The sequence below is a fragment of the Montipora foliosa genome, chromosome 1 (assembly GCF_036669935.1).
Source record: "Montipora foliosa isolate CH-2021 chromosome 1, ASM3666993v2, whole genome shotgun sequence".
Lineage (NCBI taxonomy): Eukaryota > Metazoa > Cnidaria > Anthozoa > Scleractinia > Acroporidae > Montipora > Montipora foliosa.
The window spans coordinates 32,322,321-32,336,795 of NC_090869.1; the positions used below are offsets into that span (position 1 = coordinate 32,322,321).

General features: G+C 38.4%; 1 protein-coding gene across 1 annotated transcript in view; it reads left to right on the plus strand.

Moving 5' to 3' along the window:
* Positions 1 to 6,996: 6,996 nt before the first annotated feature.
* LOC137977053 (alanine aminotransferase 2-like) overlaps positions 6,997 to 14,475 on the plus strand; it is a 36,664-nt gene continuing 29,185 nt past the window's right edge. The window contains exons 1-2 of the mRNA XM_068824350.1: positions 6,997 to 7,143; positions 9,171 to 9,257. Of these exons, the coding sequence (XP_068680451.1) occupies positions 7,027 to 7,143; positions 9,171 to 9,257 (204 nt within the window). The 5' untranslated portion in view covers positions 6,997 to 7,026. The remainder of the gene's footprint in view (positions 7,144 to 9,170; positions 9,258 to 14,475) is intronic.

Sequence of the window (14,475 nt, forward strand, 5' to 3'; positions counted from 1 at the left end):
TGTGGAAACGATACCAATGTCCTCGTCTACTACATTTTTATGTTCCCGTCATTTTGAATGGCTTCGACAAGACCTTCGTCCACGGATTTCTCCCTAAAGACAGTGATGTAATGTTTTCCCACGGTACTTTTGCAACAGCAACAGTAATCAGTTTTAGCAGCGTTGGAAAATTCCCGTGCTATAAACGGCTGCTGTTTGTTAGTCGAAACAGGGATGGACAATCTGCAAGCCAGCGAGTCATGCGAGCCATGCGAATTTCGCATTTAAGTCTAAGTACCCATTTCAAATAGCGCTGATAAACAGTTATTAAGTCTAAGCCGCCATTTCAAAACGGTTAGCTTTCAATAACTGTGTGACTCGCAAGTTGACTCGCACGGCTTGCCATGTTGGCGCATGACTCGCAGCCATGGCTCGCACATCATTTGTCATCACTCAGTCGAAACTGTCAGACAATTCAAACCCCGACGTTTTATTGTTTTTGTGATTTATATATTTCTGAGGTGCTTTAAGTTAGGGGAAAACAGCGACAGTAGAAAAAACAGACAGCGCTGTAACTAGTTTCAAATTTCGAATCTTCCTCCAAATTATGGAGTTTCCGGTGTGGCACTCTCTTCATATTACTTACGGACTTCCTGTCGAACCGCCATTGTTATGCAAGCGACCAACCAAAAAATGTTCAAGGCCATTATCCCAGAGTCTCTCCGGGCGTTTATCCGCTGACCAAAAAGCCTGAGGACTCTGGGTCCGAGATTGTTCCGGGACTAGAAGCTAGGGGAGAGGTCTTGGGAACGAGGTTGCAAATTTTCGGAATTTTTTTCGTTTTTCCAATTCGTGTTTTCCGAAATTTTTGGTCGAAGGGTAAGCGTCCAAGGAAAACCTCGAGACTTTTGCCCAAATTTCACTGCTCCTTGTTTTATTTCAATATAACTCGTCACTTCTATTGGAACAAATATTCCCTGCATGCCTGCCTTTTCTTTTAGGACTGAATTGGCCACAAGCCGGACCCAAACTTAACGAGAAACTTAATGAAGGATAGGAGCAAATTTCAAAACTAGCCCAGAACGCCTCAAATCGACACAAGGACACAAGGTGAAGTAAGAGTAAGTTTATTTTATTTATTTTCCTCGGAGTAAACAAGGATTAGCCGATTTTTTGCTGCATTTCATGTTTCCCACATAAACCCTACAAACCGTTCACTTCACTGAGCATTCAAATTTATGTGATTGGGTCGCGGTCAGTATAAAATTTAGACTGCGGACTACGGACGCAGACTGCAGACCCGGACGGGTTTTACTAAAATCAGGCCAGCAGCCCAGCGGCCCGCAGTCCACGTCCATTCTCAAACGATGTAAGTTATTTTCAAACCACAGTTTGAGATTGAAAATTTCATAACCTAAATAATGAGATATGTGAACTGCGAATTGTCACTGAGTTGCGTTTGTCAGTTTACACGGCAATCACATTCTCACCATCAGATGATTTTACGGTAATTCCGTGCATTGGCAGACAACACTTATGAACGGCGGTAGATTTGCGTTTGCATGCTTTACTTGTGGTATCTCATAACTTATTATATTTCACTTTCAAAGTATGGTTTGAAAAGAACTTACATCGTTCGATAATGAAAGTCCTCTATTGTGCTGTCGGTTTCTATAAACAGACGAATGAACAGAGAATGAAAACGAATTTATTTGAACAACATGCAACAAACAGAAACAAGGATTCAAATGATTAAATGGTAAACGACTTCAAACTCACGGTCGTCCATTTTGCACACCCAAACCCGGTGCAGATCTGTGCATGTGCGTGGATTTACCGCTGGACAAAAAAACTGTGGAAAATCAGGACTGGGCCCCACCGGGCCGCCGGGCCGTCGGGCCGTCGCGGGCTGTGGGCCCCGGGCCGCTGGGCCTTCGAGCCGCCGGGCCTGCTTTTAGCAAAACCCGACCCGGACTGCAGACCGGGTACAAAACACGGACAAGGTACAAAACGCAGACTGCAGAGTAGGTATGAAGCAAGGACTGAGTTTTCAAAAACGGAGTATAGAACAAAACTAGGCTTATACTGGCCCAGATATAGATTTTAAAAAGACCTTGAGTACTCTTATTCCGTGTTAAAATATTGTCGCGTACATAGAAATGCTCAGTTACAACATCGACTGGGCTAGAGAAAGTAAGAGTAGAGATTTTATTTCAAAATTGTAAGTTACTCCAAGAATTTAAAAAGGAAAAGGTAAAGAAAGGAAAGGAAAGGAACTTTATTTAAGGTGAACAAAAAGTTGTATCAATCGCAACAAAATATTTATTTTGCGAACAGACCCTTTTCCGAACATCACAGTACAATCTGTAACGAAGATATGTTAATGATTGACGGGGCACATGACGTCAAGAGCACGGAATGCGCATAAGTAGATATTCTGACAAAAAATACTCGGTATATAGCCAGACATGTTAAAAATTTGGTAAAAGAGGAATTGAAAAGTTTATACTGGCTAAAAAGTCTTATCGTCTCGGACGTTTCGGCCACAGCTGTTGCCTTCTTCAGCAAGGATAAAAAATGCTAATGTTTAACGGCGTCCTGTAAGGTAATATTAAATATCTCGAAAAATTCCTTGAATTCACAAGTCGCTAGTCGGCCCTAGAGCATTACAAACAAGAAGATCTTTCAGATCTTATAACCGCGCTTTGAAAATGTATCTGTTTTCTTACCACTATAGTCGCAACCTAGTACACATTCCAAAGCAGTCCTTGTTGATTCACTGATGACTATAGACACAAAATCACTTGATCAATCTGTAGCACAACAACGACTGCACATGAACGTATTGCACCATCATTTATAGCCGAGGTGAAACCTCCGAGGAATCTCCGATGACGTAATGGTCTTAATTAATCTGGAACTGTCATCAGGATATCTATGGGTATGAACGATACGATAATAACACTTTTAACAACTTACAGCTTTCTTTCCTAAGAGTCGCGATTAAATTTAATTGGTTTTTTACACGAGTAAAGGCCTAGCAAAGTAGTCACACAAGTCACTTAATTTAAGAATTACGTTACCCACGGCTATCTTCAGTACGGTGGTTATTTCCCTACCAATGAAAGTTGAAACGTCGGCACATTCCATGGATGACATAATGACCTTTTAAGTATTTAATACTTGCTTCGAATCAACCGCTTAAATAACACAAAAGGTAATATATTTTGTACTAAATAAAGAGTGGAATATTCATAAAATTTTAGGTACATTAACGTTTTAACAGCTTTTGGCGAATACCGGTAAACATCATAAGTTGCGTGATTCGAAGTGCCACTGACTATATGACCGAATTGAAATTTGGGTCTGCTCACCAACAAAACTAAATGTTTTCTGTTTTCTTACCACAATAGTCGCAACGTAGTACACATTCCAAAGCAGTTCTTGTTGATTCACTGATGACTATAGAACCAAAATCACTTGTAGCACAACAAACGGACAACAACGACTGCACACAAAGTTATTGCACCATTACGTATAGACGTTGTCAAATCTCCGATTGCACCATCAGTCGTAGCTGTTGTAAAATCTCCGATGACGCAATAGTCTTAGCTTTCTTTCTTAAAAGTCACGATTACATGTTTCAATAAGACATAAAAAAATATATATTTTGTTGTAAATAAAGAGCGGACTATATTCATAAAATTTTAAGTACATTAACGTTTTAACAGCTTTTTGGCGAAACATCCTAAGTTGCGTGACTGGAAGTCCCACTGATTACGTGGCCGAGTGGAAGTCTGGTTCAGCTCGCCGACAAAACAAAAAATAAATAAATAAAAAATAAACCGATTGCAGAGCAAGAGACGCGCTCGGCCGCGCGGTTAATGACGCTGGAAGTTGTTAATGTTTTTGTACACGCTAGGCAGCGCTATGTATTCATTTATAGAGCTTTTATCTCGCACGGAATGCCACGCTTCACGTCGGTGACCTGTCACTGTATATTCTGAAAGCTAGAAATCCAGCACTTCACATTACACTCTATTCAGTTAACTCTATATTCTGATATAGTTTTGTTTTCGCTTTGCGTGATGTTCAATATATATCCACGCTTCCAGTTTTTTTTGGTGTGGTCTTGGGTCAAAATGAAACTCTGTCAGCATCTCCCACTGAAGTCCTTCAAATTTCTCGCTTTCTAAACATAAAGCTGGTGACCCGCGAAGGATTTAATACTAGTAAATTACTTTCGTGTCTTAGCTCTGATAAATACAACACACAAACGTTTTGCAGTTTCAACTAAAACCTTCAGTGAGCTCTTGATCGTCGTTTTGAGAAGCCAAAAAATATCCAGTTTAACGCTGTGGTTTTTTTTAATTTTAAATGCAATTTTATTTACAGGACGAACACTTACACTACTTACAATACTAAAATTATACCTACATACATTTACATTTAAATTGCACTGCTCATTCTTACACTATTTATACAAGCAAACAGGACGAACACTTACACTACTTACAATACTAACATTATACTTACATTTACATTTACATTGCACTGCTCATACTTACCCTATTTATACCAGCACTAATTACAATACAATAATACAATATCCAATCACCTAATTAGATTACAGTTGGCTTACTTACACTTTTAATTAGATCCTACAATGCACTGGCTAAAGAAACTTAACGTATATTGCGTAAATTAACAACGACAAATTACCTACACACATTACGTTTTTACAACGCTACTATCCGTGTATTATTGGTGCCATTCATAAATTTCCACTGCAATGCAACTTTTAAAATGATAATAGGAACAATAATTAAGTTACATGGTGCTATGAAAATTCAAACATTTAACATCTTTCTAAATTGTCGACATATTTTCTCCATTTAAGATTATGACTGGACCCTTTGTTATTTGATTTCATAACCTGTGATTCTTATTGATATACATAAGCCAGGGTTTTACAAAAACACTGTAAAGGACGGGCGAGTGCTATTTTCCTGAATTCATAGATGTATTTTTTTAGCTACAATTAAAAGGTGATTGAGCAGCAAGAAATCTTCTTCTCTATTCCAAATCCCAAAGAGTTTATCAATCTTAGAAAGTCCATCTAAAGCTATGTTAACATTCCTACACCAACAAATAAAGTCCAGCCAAAAATCATTAGTGAATGGACATGTGATCAATAAATGTTCTGGGGACTCGCTCTCTGCATCACAAAAAGTACATAATGGTGAAGCTATCAAACCAATTTTATGTAGAAAAGCATTTGTTGTTAAGTATCTATGAAGAATTTTATACTGAAACTCCCTCGATTTTGTGTCCTTGAGTACTTTAAAGGGTAAATTATATATTTCTTTCCATTCTAAACGCACATTGGAATATTGCTCCGTATATTTCGCTTGCGCAGTTGGGGTGGTTTCATACTTGGATCGTATTTCTCCATAAATCTCTTTTGATGCGGCTTTGATATCGATACCTCCTGATCCTTCAAGCGTAGCTTAATATGATCTTTCAGGACAAAAGTTTTATCGCTTTTTTGTCCATGTAATGCCAAAGAATTCCGCCATTGCAGAGGTAAAGCATCGATGACTTGCATCAATAGAAACACCTCCGTAGGTGTAAAATGTGACTTGTTTGAGGACTGCTTAACAATTAAGTCATTGCTTTCGTTTACCAGGTCTTCAAGCGTAATGATTCCTTTTTTAAATAAGGAGCGACGAAAACCCGATTTATTGTCAACACAAATATAGGGTGAAACATTCGATAGTACCAAGCAGAGCATTGAGCGAGGCACCGTCTCTATGAAAAGATGTTAAATCGTTTGCAAAGATCTCTGATTTTATCTCTTCATTATCTACCACAATTCCCTGAATTTCCTTGTTACGGCGTATATTAAAAGCTAAAATTTCCAAACAGATTATGAATAAATACGGCGATAACGGATCGCCTTGCCTGACACCTTAACGCTATGGTTGATAATGGCGCGAAACATTTCTTTTCACACTCTCGTGTCAGACTTCAATATTCATTTCGTCAGCCTACCGCTATTTCGTTGGGGGCTGGACAAACTGGGAGCCAGCGAGCCATGCGAATTTCGCATTTAAGCTCAAGCACACATTTCAAATAGCGCTGATAAACAGTTATTAAGTCTAAGCACTCATTTTAAAACGGTTAGCTTTCAATAGGCCTCTTGCACTAAGAGGTCACGTGACCAATGCTTCCCTTAAACAGTGAGTTGTAATCTTGCTGTTGCCAAAAATTGACAGAACACATAAAAATTATCTTACACAGGAAATTTGAGAGGAAACGCATTTAAGGGAGATGTTTTATGGTACTTTGATTTTTCAACAAAGTAACATGATTTGTCTTGGCCGCCATGTGGGAGGGCATACTCTTGCCCTCCAACATGGCGGCCAAAACTACTTTTTGCTTATATCTTGTTAAATGTTTGATAGTTGAGTTCAGATGTGCCATAAACGTTACCACATCATCTTTTCAACATTTCCCTTAAAATTCAAGTGCAACATTTGTGTCAGAAAGCGGTAATTCATAATTTTAAAAAAAATCAACTTTTGGTCACGTGACCAGTTACGGACTTTCTCATTTTAAGCAAATGGTGTGGGTTTGAAAAACCAAATCACTATTATTTTGTTTAAGAGATGACCCACTAATAGTGTTTCGAAGGCAAAATCATGTAACTTTCATTTTCATAAAAACGATGTCACATGACCTCTTGGTGCAAGTGGCCTATAACTGTGACTCGCATGGTGACTCGCATGACTCGAATGGCTCGCTGGTTCGCACATTGTCCTAACTCCGTTCGTTGTTCTGTGCCTTTTTCACATTGTTTTGTATTCAGTCCGCATTTTATACCAGGTCCGCGTTTTATCCCTGGTCCGCAGTCTGCGTTTTATACCAAGTCCTCCTTTTATACCCGGTCCGCAGTCCGGGTCCACAGTCCTCAGTCCACAGTCCATGGTTGTCCCTTTGTGCTGGCCGGCTTCGGTCGCCCTTGAATTAGTCTGTAAGTGTTCAATGGCGGCTGAAGAAATCGTAACTGACCAAACTGTGAGTCTTGTGCATCAGAGAGCTGGCAATGCGCGAGGATGGGTCGATGCACGTGCAAACAATGTACAGCAAGAGTTAGCGAGGGTGAGTGTGGATCTAACGCTGTTGTTGAAGCCAAGACTCTCTTCTTTCTTCGGTTGTTTCATCTCTCAGCCCAGCCGAAAGGTGAAAAGGTGACCCGGGTTTGATTCCATTCCCAAACTTGGATAAAGGGGCAGATATCACTGAGATACTGACATTTATAAATAGAAGATAACTGACATCTATAGGTACCAGGCTCTATTTAATTTTCTTAGAAGTATTTTACAAGTAAGAAATGGCTTCCTCTAAACTTTAAGCTGTTAAGTAATCTATAATTTCTAAAATCACTACTCAATAAAGAAAATTAGACTTAAATGCGCTAAAAGGCTTCTAAAATGTCTAACTGTAGAGGGTTTCGACAAAACACTGACCCCCGGTCAACTGACCCCCTTACTGACCCCCCTACTGACCCCCTATAAAATCAATGGGAAAATGAATACTGCTTACTTAAGCCTCAACAACCCTTTTTAAACGGCATTGTTCAACAGTATTTAAGTCTAAGCACCCATTTTAAAAAGGTTAGTTTTCGATTATTGTTGTGATGGCCGATTACTTCATGTAAGCTAACCTTTTTAAAATGGGTGCTTAGACTTAAATACTGTTGAACAAGGCTGTTTAAAAAGGGTTGTTGAGGCTTAAGTAAGCAGTATTCATTTTCCCATTGATTTTATAGGGGTTCAGTAGGGGGTCAGTAAGGGGGTCAGTTGACCGGGGGTCAGTGTTTTGTCGAAACCCAACTGTGGATGTGGTTGACAATTATTACTAAATACTTCTAAAACTTTTCAAATGTTCAATGTCCTAGACTAGCAATTTAAGACATTCTAGGCATTTTAGTAACTCTCGTTCAGCCACACTCTCAGCTTTTAGAAGGCTTCTAGATATGTTCTAAAATTCAAACTTGGATTAAAAGTCAGTTCTAAAATGACTAAAACGTAAGGCTTAATTTAAAGAAGGTTTAGAGTTATGATTTTTGCGTTTGTGGCTGCATGACTTATATTGCTCACCAGTCCGTGCTTTGTGCTGACTCATACAAAACACTGTTGAAAAATGTCGTAATTTAGTAAGTGCAGACCTCTTAGTTTTAATGATAAAGGCCGAGGGATCAGGGACTCATTTCATCTTCATCAACAATTAGGGGCCAGTTTAATCTTTCAATCTTTCTTTTTGCATCTGATTTGTTGTGATTTATGTTAATTTCCAGTCTCCCCAATTAGAAGAGAACTCTTGCTTGGCTGAAAAGGTGGCTCAAACCAGTTTCAGTGCTTTCTTGAAAACAACGTTCTTATAAAAAGAATGGCACTACAACACTGTATTGGGTATAAGTAAAGTTATGTATGGTACCATATATGAAACACCACTTATTGCTGAATAACATGCAGTCATTATTTTGATGCAGCGTGGTCCAGTGGTTAGGGCGTCGGGTTTGCATGCAGTCGCCCTGGATTCGAATCCCCTTCTGACCTCTGGTTTGAATTTGTTTCCGGTTATCCTGGATTCTACTCTGCCAGGCTTTGTAAATAGCCAACTGGTTGCGACCTGCCAGTTGGGGTTCTTAATCGTGTTCCTGTTAAGTTTGAATTGTTTCTTTCAGATTATTGAAAGTGGGGTTCCTGTGAACTAGCTTCATAGTTAAGTGCTTTTCCACTATAAGCAAAGCGTTTACATTTACATTACAAGTCACCGTAGCAATGGGAAAGTGCTGTAAAAACACCCTTTATTTTGTCTTGAGTTGCTTGTATCTCAAAAACGAACTTTTGACCTTCATTTGTTATTGCTTGAAAGTAATCAGCTGGCCAAGATGGAACTTACTGCAAAGGTTTAAAAAATTCTATGCAGTTGGTTTAGAGCCACCTTAAATCTGTCATTTTTAAGGTGGACTCTAAATCTGCTCCACAGCATTTTTTAAAACTATAATTTGTCAAAAATTGGCCTTGTGACCACTCAATAATTTTACCTCTTTTCAGTTGACTTTATAAACATTTTCTTTTTGTGGAGAACTTTAAATTAATCTTGATGTTATATTTTGTTAGGGTGAAAAGAAACCTTTCAATGAAGTCATAAAACTATTTGGAGACCCTCATGCATTTGGACAGCAACCCATTACATCTTTAAGACAGGTAGATAATAAGTACTGTATTACATGTATTATAATTTTTTTGCTGGTGGTATCATTATAACATGGCATATTATGTTACACGTTCATGCATCATAACAGATGTGTTATATAGCTGAATTTTTTCCCTGAACAGCGCACGCTCTCATTGGTTACTTTGGGGTCACATGACATCTAACACTAAAACTCTTTCCCACCAAAAGTCTCTGAGCGGGCAACAGTGCAAAATATGTGACGTCAGAGAGTAAGAGTGCACTGTTACCCGCAAATGTTGACCAATGACCGCCTTTGCTGTTGCCGTTGCATTGAGATTCTCGGGACCATGTTTAGTGTCAATGGGGTAAAGCAGTGGTCAGTACACTGTTCGACACTTACTTTCCTACTAATTTACTCTTTGGGCAACCAGTTTTGTTTTTCTGGTTGCCCATGGTTTTTTTTTCGGTTGTCCACCTTCTAAAGGCCTGTTGCCCATTTAAACTCAAAGGAGGCTTGTAAAGTGCCAATTTTGTGTAACATGTGTGTCAAATGGGTTTGACAGACCAATGTGACTCCTGCTGTGTATCCATGGTGTTCTAGTAGCCTTCACAGTTTTGCTTTGACAAGCATAATTATCTTTAAGCAATTTTTCTTTTCTATATGAGATCAAGGGGATTCCTTGAATATCTCTCTGAGATTAGGCTGGTTTGGAATTAAATGCCATTTATCCAATCGTATTTATTCCAAGCTGCTTAAGTTGCATGACAAAAGGTAGAATTTTTTTAGTGCGCGTGAATCTTAGCGCAGTTGGCTGTGCGAATTAAACTGGGTTATATTGTAACAAGCATTCCTTTTGCTTTCCAATCCATTTTGAGGTTTGTACCTGTCCAGTATATTTCTAACAGAATTGCAAAGAGATGTAACATTGTTTATTTTTTATCGTGTTTGCAGTGACTACGTCATATTACTATAGTCACTTTCTTATTTGCAAATCAAATCGTTCCACAAAATCTTAGTCAAACAACAATTCTGATTGCCCAATTGGGCAAGTCTTAGAGTTATTTTACTTGCCGACGGATGTATTTTGCTTGCTCCGGGCAATCAGGCAAGCGTTAATGTCAAAGACTGCGGTAAACAGTTTTATTTGCAGTTATGTCAGAGGGACTGGAACAACCAATTCAAGAATTTAATTTGCAAAAATAGAGGTTGACTGCAAGCTACATTAATTTTTCTCCTCCACTCTTTTTTAAATGTCTGCCCTCAAATAGATAGAAACAAGTACTTGGTTTTTTGACAAGATCTTAAATGAGGAAGCAGGAAAAGAGAATTTGCAAATGTTGACAAACTTGAGTCCTATCAAAAATGCAAATAACCATGTTCCTATTTAAAACTTACTTTTTAATTCCTCCACTATTATCACACTTCCCACAGTATCACTGGCTAAAAAACTGTTCGAAAAGTGGCTTAATACAAAAAAAAAGTATTGTGCTATTCAAAAGGTAATAAGATATTTTGCATGACAGCGAGCAACAGAGCAAAGTTCATCCTACTCAAAATTGAAGCTACTTACAGCTGTAGAACCACATGCAATTGCAGGCAACTCCAGCCTAGGAGATGCACACAACCAAATTCAAGAATTAATAATTTGCAAAAATAGAAATTGACTGCAAGCTACATTCATCCCGAGTGGCTTCTAGTCCAATCTTGTTTCAAATTTGCCCTCAAAAACATAGAAACAAGATTTTGGTTTGTTGACCAGATCTTAAGAGAAGAGGAAAAGAAATGAGCAAATGCTGGCAATTTAACCTGTTGAGTCCAGCCGAGGAGACCACAAGCAAAGATAAAATCAACATTAAGAAGTCTTTTTGTCCTTTTAATTTCTTAATGTTTGTCCATACAGCTGTATAAGAAACACCTTATTACAGTACACTCACATTCAAGATGTTTTAAATGAATGACCTCTGTCCTAAATCTTTTTTTATTTATTTAATCATGAAAAGATGTGTTAAAAATTACCTTGTGGCTTTTTTAAGCAATTTTATCTAAGTAAGTATTTTGACATCTTTTATTTTAATAACTGCATTTTGGGTGAGCATGTTGCTCAGGTGTGGCAAGAAACACCTAAGTCTTACAATTTATTTGTCAAACTGGAGGCCATCCAGAAAATAGCGTTGTGCATTATGTATCTATTGGTTCCACAACTTATAAGGAAGCATTAAATTGAGCATAACTTTCTCCCCTTGTGGAAAGGTGACATCCATTTTCATGTTGCACATATTTTAAAAAATTATGAAAAGGGCGTAACATCTAATACGCTTTAATCTACCATAGACACAACAAGAAACTATTTCAAAAAAAGAAATAGTGTTTCGTTTCCGGAATGATAAGGGAAGGAGAACAGATGAAATACTGTAGTGTTGGTCCCTCGGTTTGTCATATTTATTTCGCTTCGTCTGTTGAAACTCTCGAGAAATATATTAACCGACCATGAAAGAGAAGAAGAGATACTTGTTTATTTGCACAATACATCGAGGCATAAAGGCTACAAAATTACCCCTTTAACCTTCAAACGCCGCTGCGTTTTCAGTGACTCTTCCTTTACTTGTATTACATGTGAAACTACATGTGTTTGCCAGCATTATGATTTGTTTGTACGTAGATGTTTAGATTTTCAATTACAAACTCTGTTTTGATTCCAGGCGTAGTCAATCGATAGACCGATAATCGATATCTATCGAAGATGGATATCGATTTCCGATACCAATTGATTTATCGAATGTTATCGATTATTATCGATTGTTATCGGAAAAGATTGTTGTCGTTTTACAAGTTAATCATCGACACAATGTTGTCTGTATGGTTTTATTGACTCATTCAATCATCATAGCATGCAATAGGTTTACAATTACATGTATCAACAAAATACTATAGGATAAGGAAGAAAAACAATAACAGGAACGATTGGTCTTTTTATCGATCTTCAGCTTCAGCTCAGTTCATAATACAGGAAGAAGAAGAAGTTGTGACCAAAGTTTAAGTAGCAGTGTGCAACCCTCGGCTAGTCTCGTTATAGCAACGCTATAAAGATGAAGCAGAATAAACAACAAAATCAATGTTTTTATGATTTCGCATTTAGAAAGAAACATAAGGATAAATCACAGAGTAAGCAAGAAATAAAAATATATCCAGTAGCACAGCTATAATCACTTTGTCGCCATAAACATCGACCTGGAACAATACATGCATGCAGAAGAAGAAGCAATTTCCTGTGTTTTCGTCGTCATAAAACAAGGGAATAGTGATACAAGACTGTATGGTAGTGATTTTCATAATAGCGATCATCGTTACATGGCATATCTTGATCTTTGGTTTAGGTGAAGATTTCAAACTATTTACCTGAAGAATTTCGTGATCACTGGGTACTTCTGCGTGTATACTAAATTCGATTACCGAGGCGATAAAAAGTCACGGGACTTAAGCCTGTTGTCCTACTCATCACGTTTTGGATGCCCTTAATAGGTGGCTTAGATAAAAGCAAGATCCTGCACGAGCAATAGATAAAAAGATTTTCTTCAGTCCTATTATGTCTGTCTCAATCAAAGTTAGTTTTGTAGGCGAACATATGCAAGAGATTTTAGACCTGTTAAGAAAACTTGCAGCGGATAACACGATCCGTGTTGACATTGAAGAACTTCTGCCTACAGAAAAGGATAACGAGGAGTCTAATTCCAGAAAAGATAACCAAAACCTGCGATCAACCAGAGGAACCCCAAGCACAAATTGTAGTTCCCAAAGAGATTGCGGCCAAAGTTAAGAGACCAACAACGTCGGTCAAGTATTGTTCACCAGCAAAGTGCTTGACAGAGCGCAATCCACCTTCTCAGACTTGATTAGAAATGTGCCGGAAACACTACCACGTGGCCATGGAAAAAGGCTTTGGGAGCAAATGCTCAAGTTTTTGTCCAATCCTCAGCAAAAACAAAAAGAATTGCTGATGCTTGGCAACAAGCGTAAGTATTTTTTTTGCTGGTCGGTCTGTGTAGGTTTCAGTTATAGTCGATATTGAAATAATTGAAACCCTAATCACCTGCTTTTTCGGTATAATCTAGGACCAGAGCATGAGAAAAATGGTGAAGATCCACCATCCAAAAAGAAAAGAGCCACCACCTCCTTTGAGCGCTGGCAACTTGTTGGCCTTGACAAACTTTTCATGGAGTGCGATGGGCACCTAGAGAAAAGGCTATGGATTTAGTAACTTCATTTTTAAGATGGACGTCAAGCAGGTACGTGCCTCTTTCCCCAACATTTTTGCTTTACCAACCAGCTTGGAATTCGTTCTGATGTGTTTTTATCCCAGGCTTGATCTTCCTCGATTTTTAGGTGAATTTGTGGTTTCAAAACCACCACCAAAGAGAGAAGAACGGTTAATCGCTAATTGTTGTCCAAAAACCAGATTCTATCATTTGTATCGGCAATTATTGTGACAATTTCCAGGGAAGTTCATTTTACGTACATTTTAGCCAGGCGTGAAGATGTTTGTTTCTGTAGTGTACGTCCCCCTGTAAGCCATTGCAGCCTGTTTGAAGGCATATTGAAATGTGAATTAAATACAAACCGTTTTCGTTTTAAATATCTCCTGTATTTCTCTACTCCAGTTCACTAGCCTGATCGTTGTAGCCTGGTGGGCATATGAAAGACAACGCCACGAAGGCGCTACTCCCAGTATTCCAGGAGTACCAAACGTTTAAAAAAAAATCTTCACTTGCCTGTTCAAAGACACCGACAACCCAGGAACAAAAAAAAAAAAATTCGAGTTTGGCAAATACTACCGTCATAAAATGTCTGCAAAAGGAATAATTTGCTTCCGATCTGTACTGAAAGGTCAGCATGTTTGTCAAAACCCAACTCCTGTGAACATGTGGGAATGTCCTTGAAATGAAGAGGGAGGAAGGCAACAGCTACGACAGATTTGCTGTACAAGCACTGTCTGGTGGAAGGATTGTTGGACGAGTTCCGATCCAGTTTTCCCGCTTGTTTTCCAAGCTAATAGACGAATACCACGGACAAATTACTTGGTATGTTTTACCATGGGTTTTATTAGTGATTTCAATGGTTATTTATTTTTCAAGATAAAAAAAAAAATAGGGAACACTTAACAACATTGTGTTAATTACGTTTGCTTATCATGCACAGTGAAATAACAGCTTCTGCCGAACCAAGTATGGTACCTTATGCTGAAAGATGAC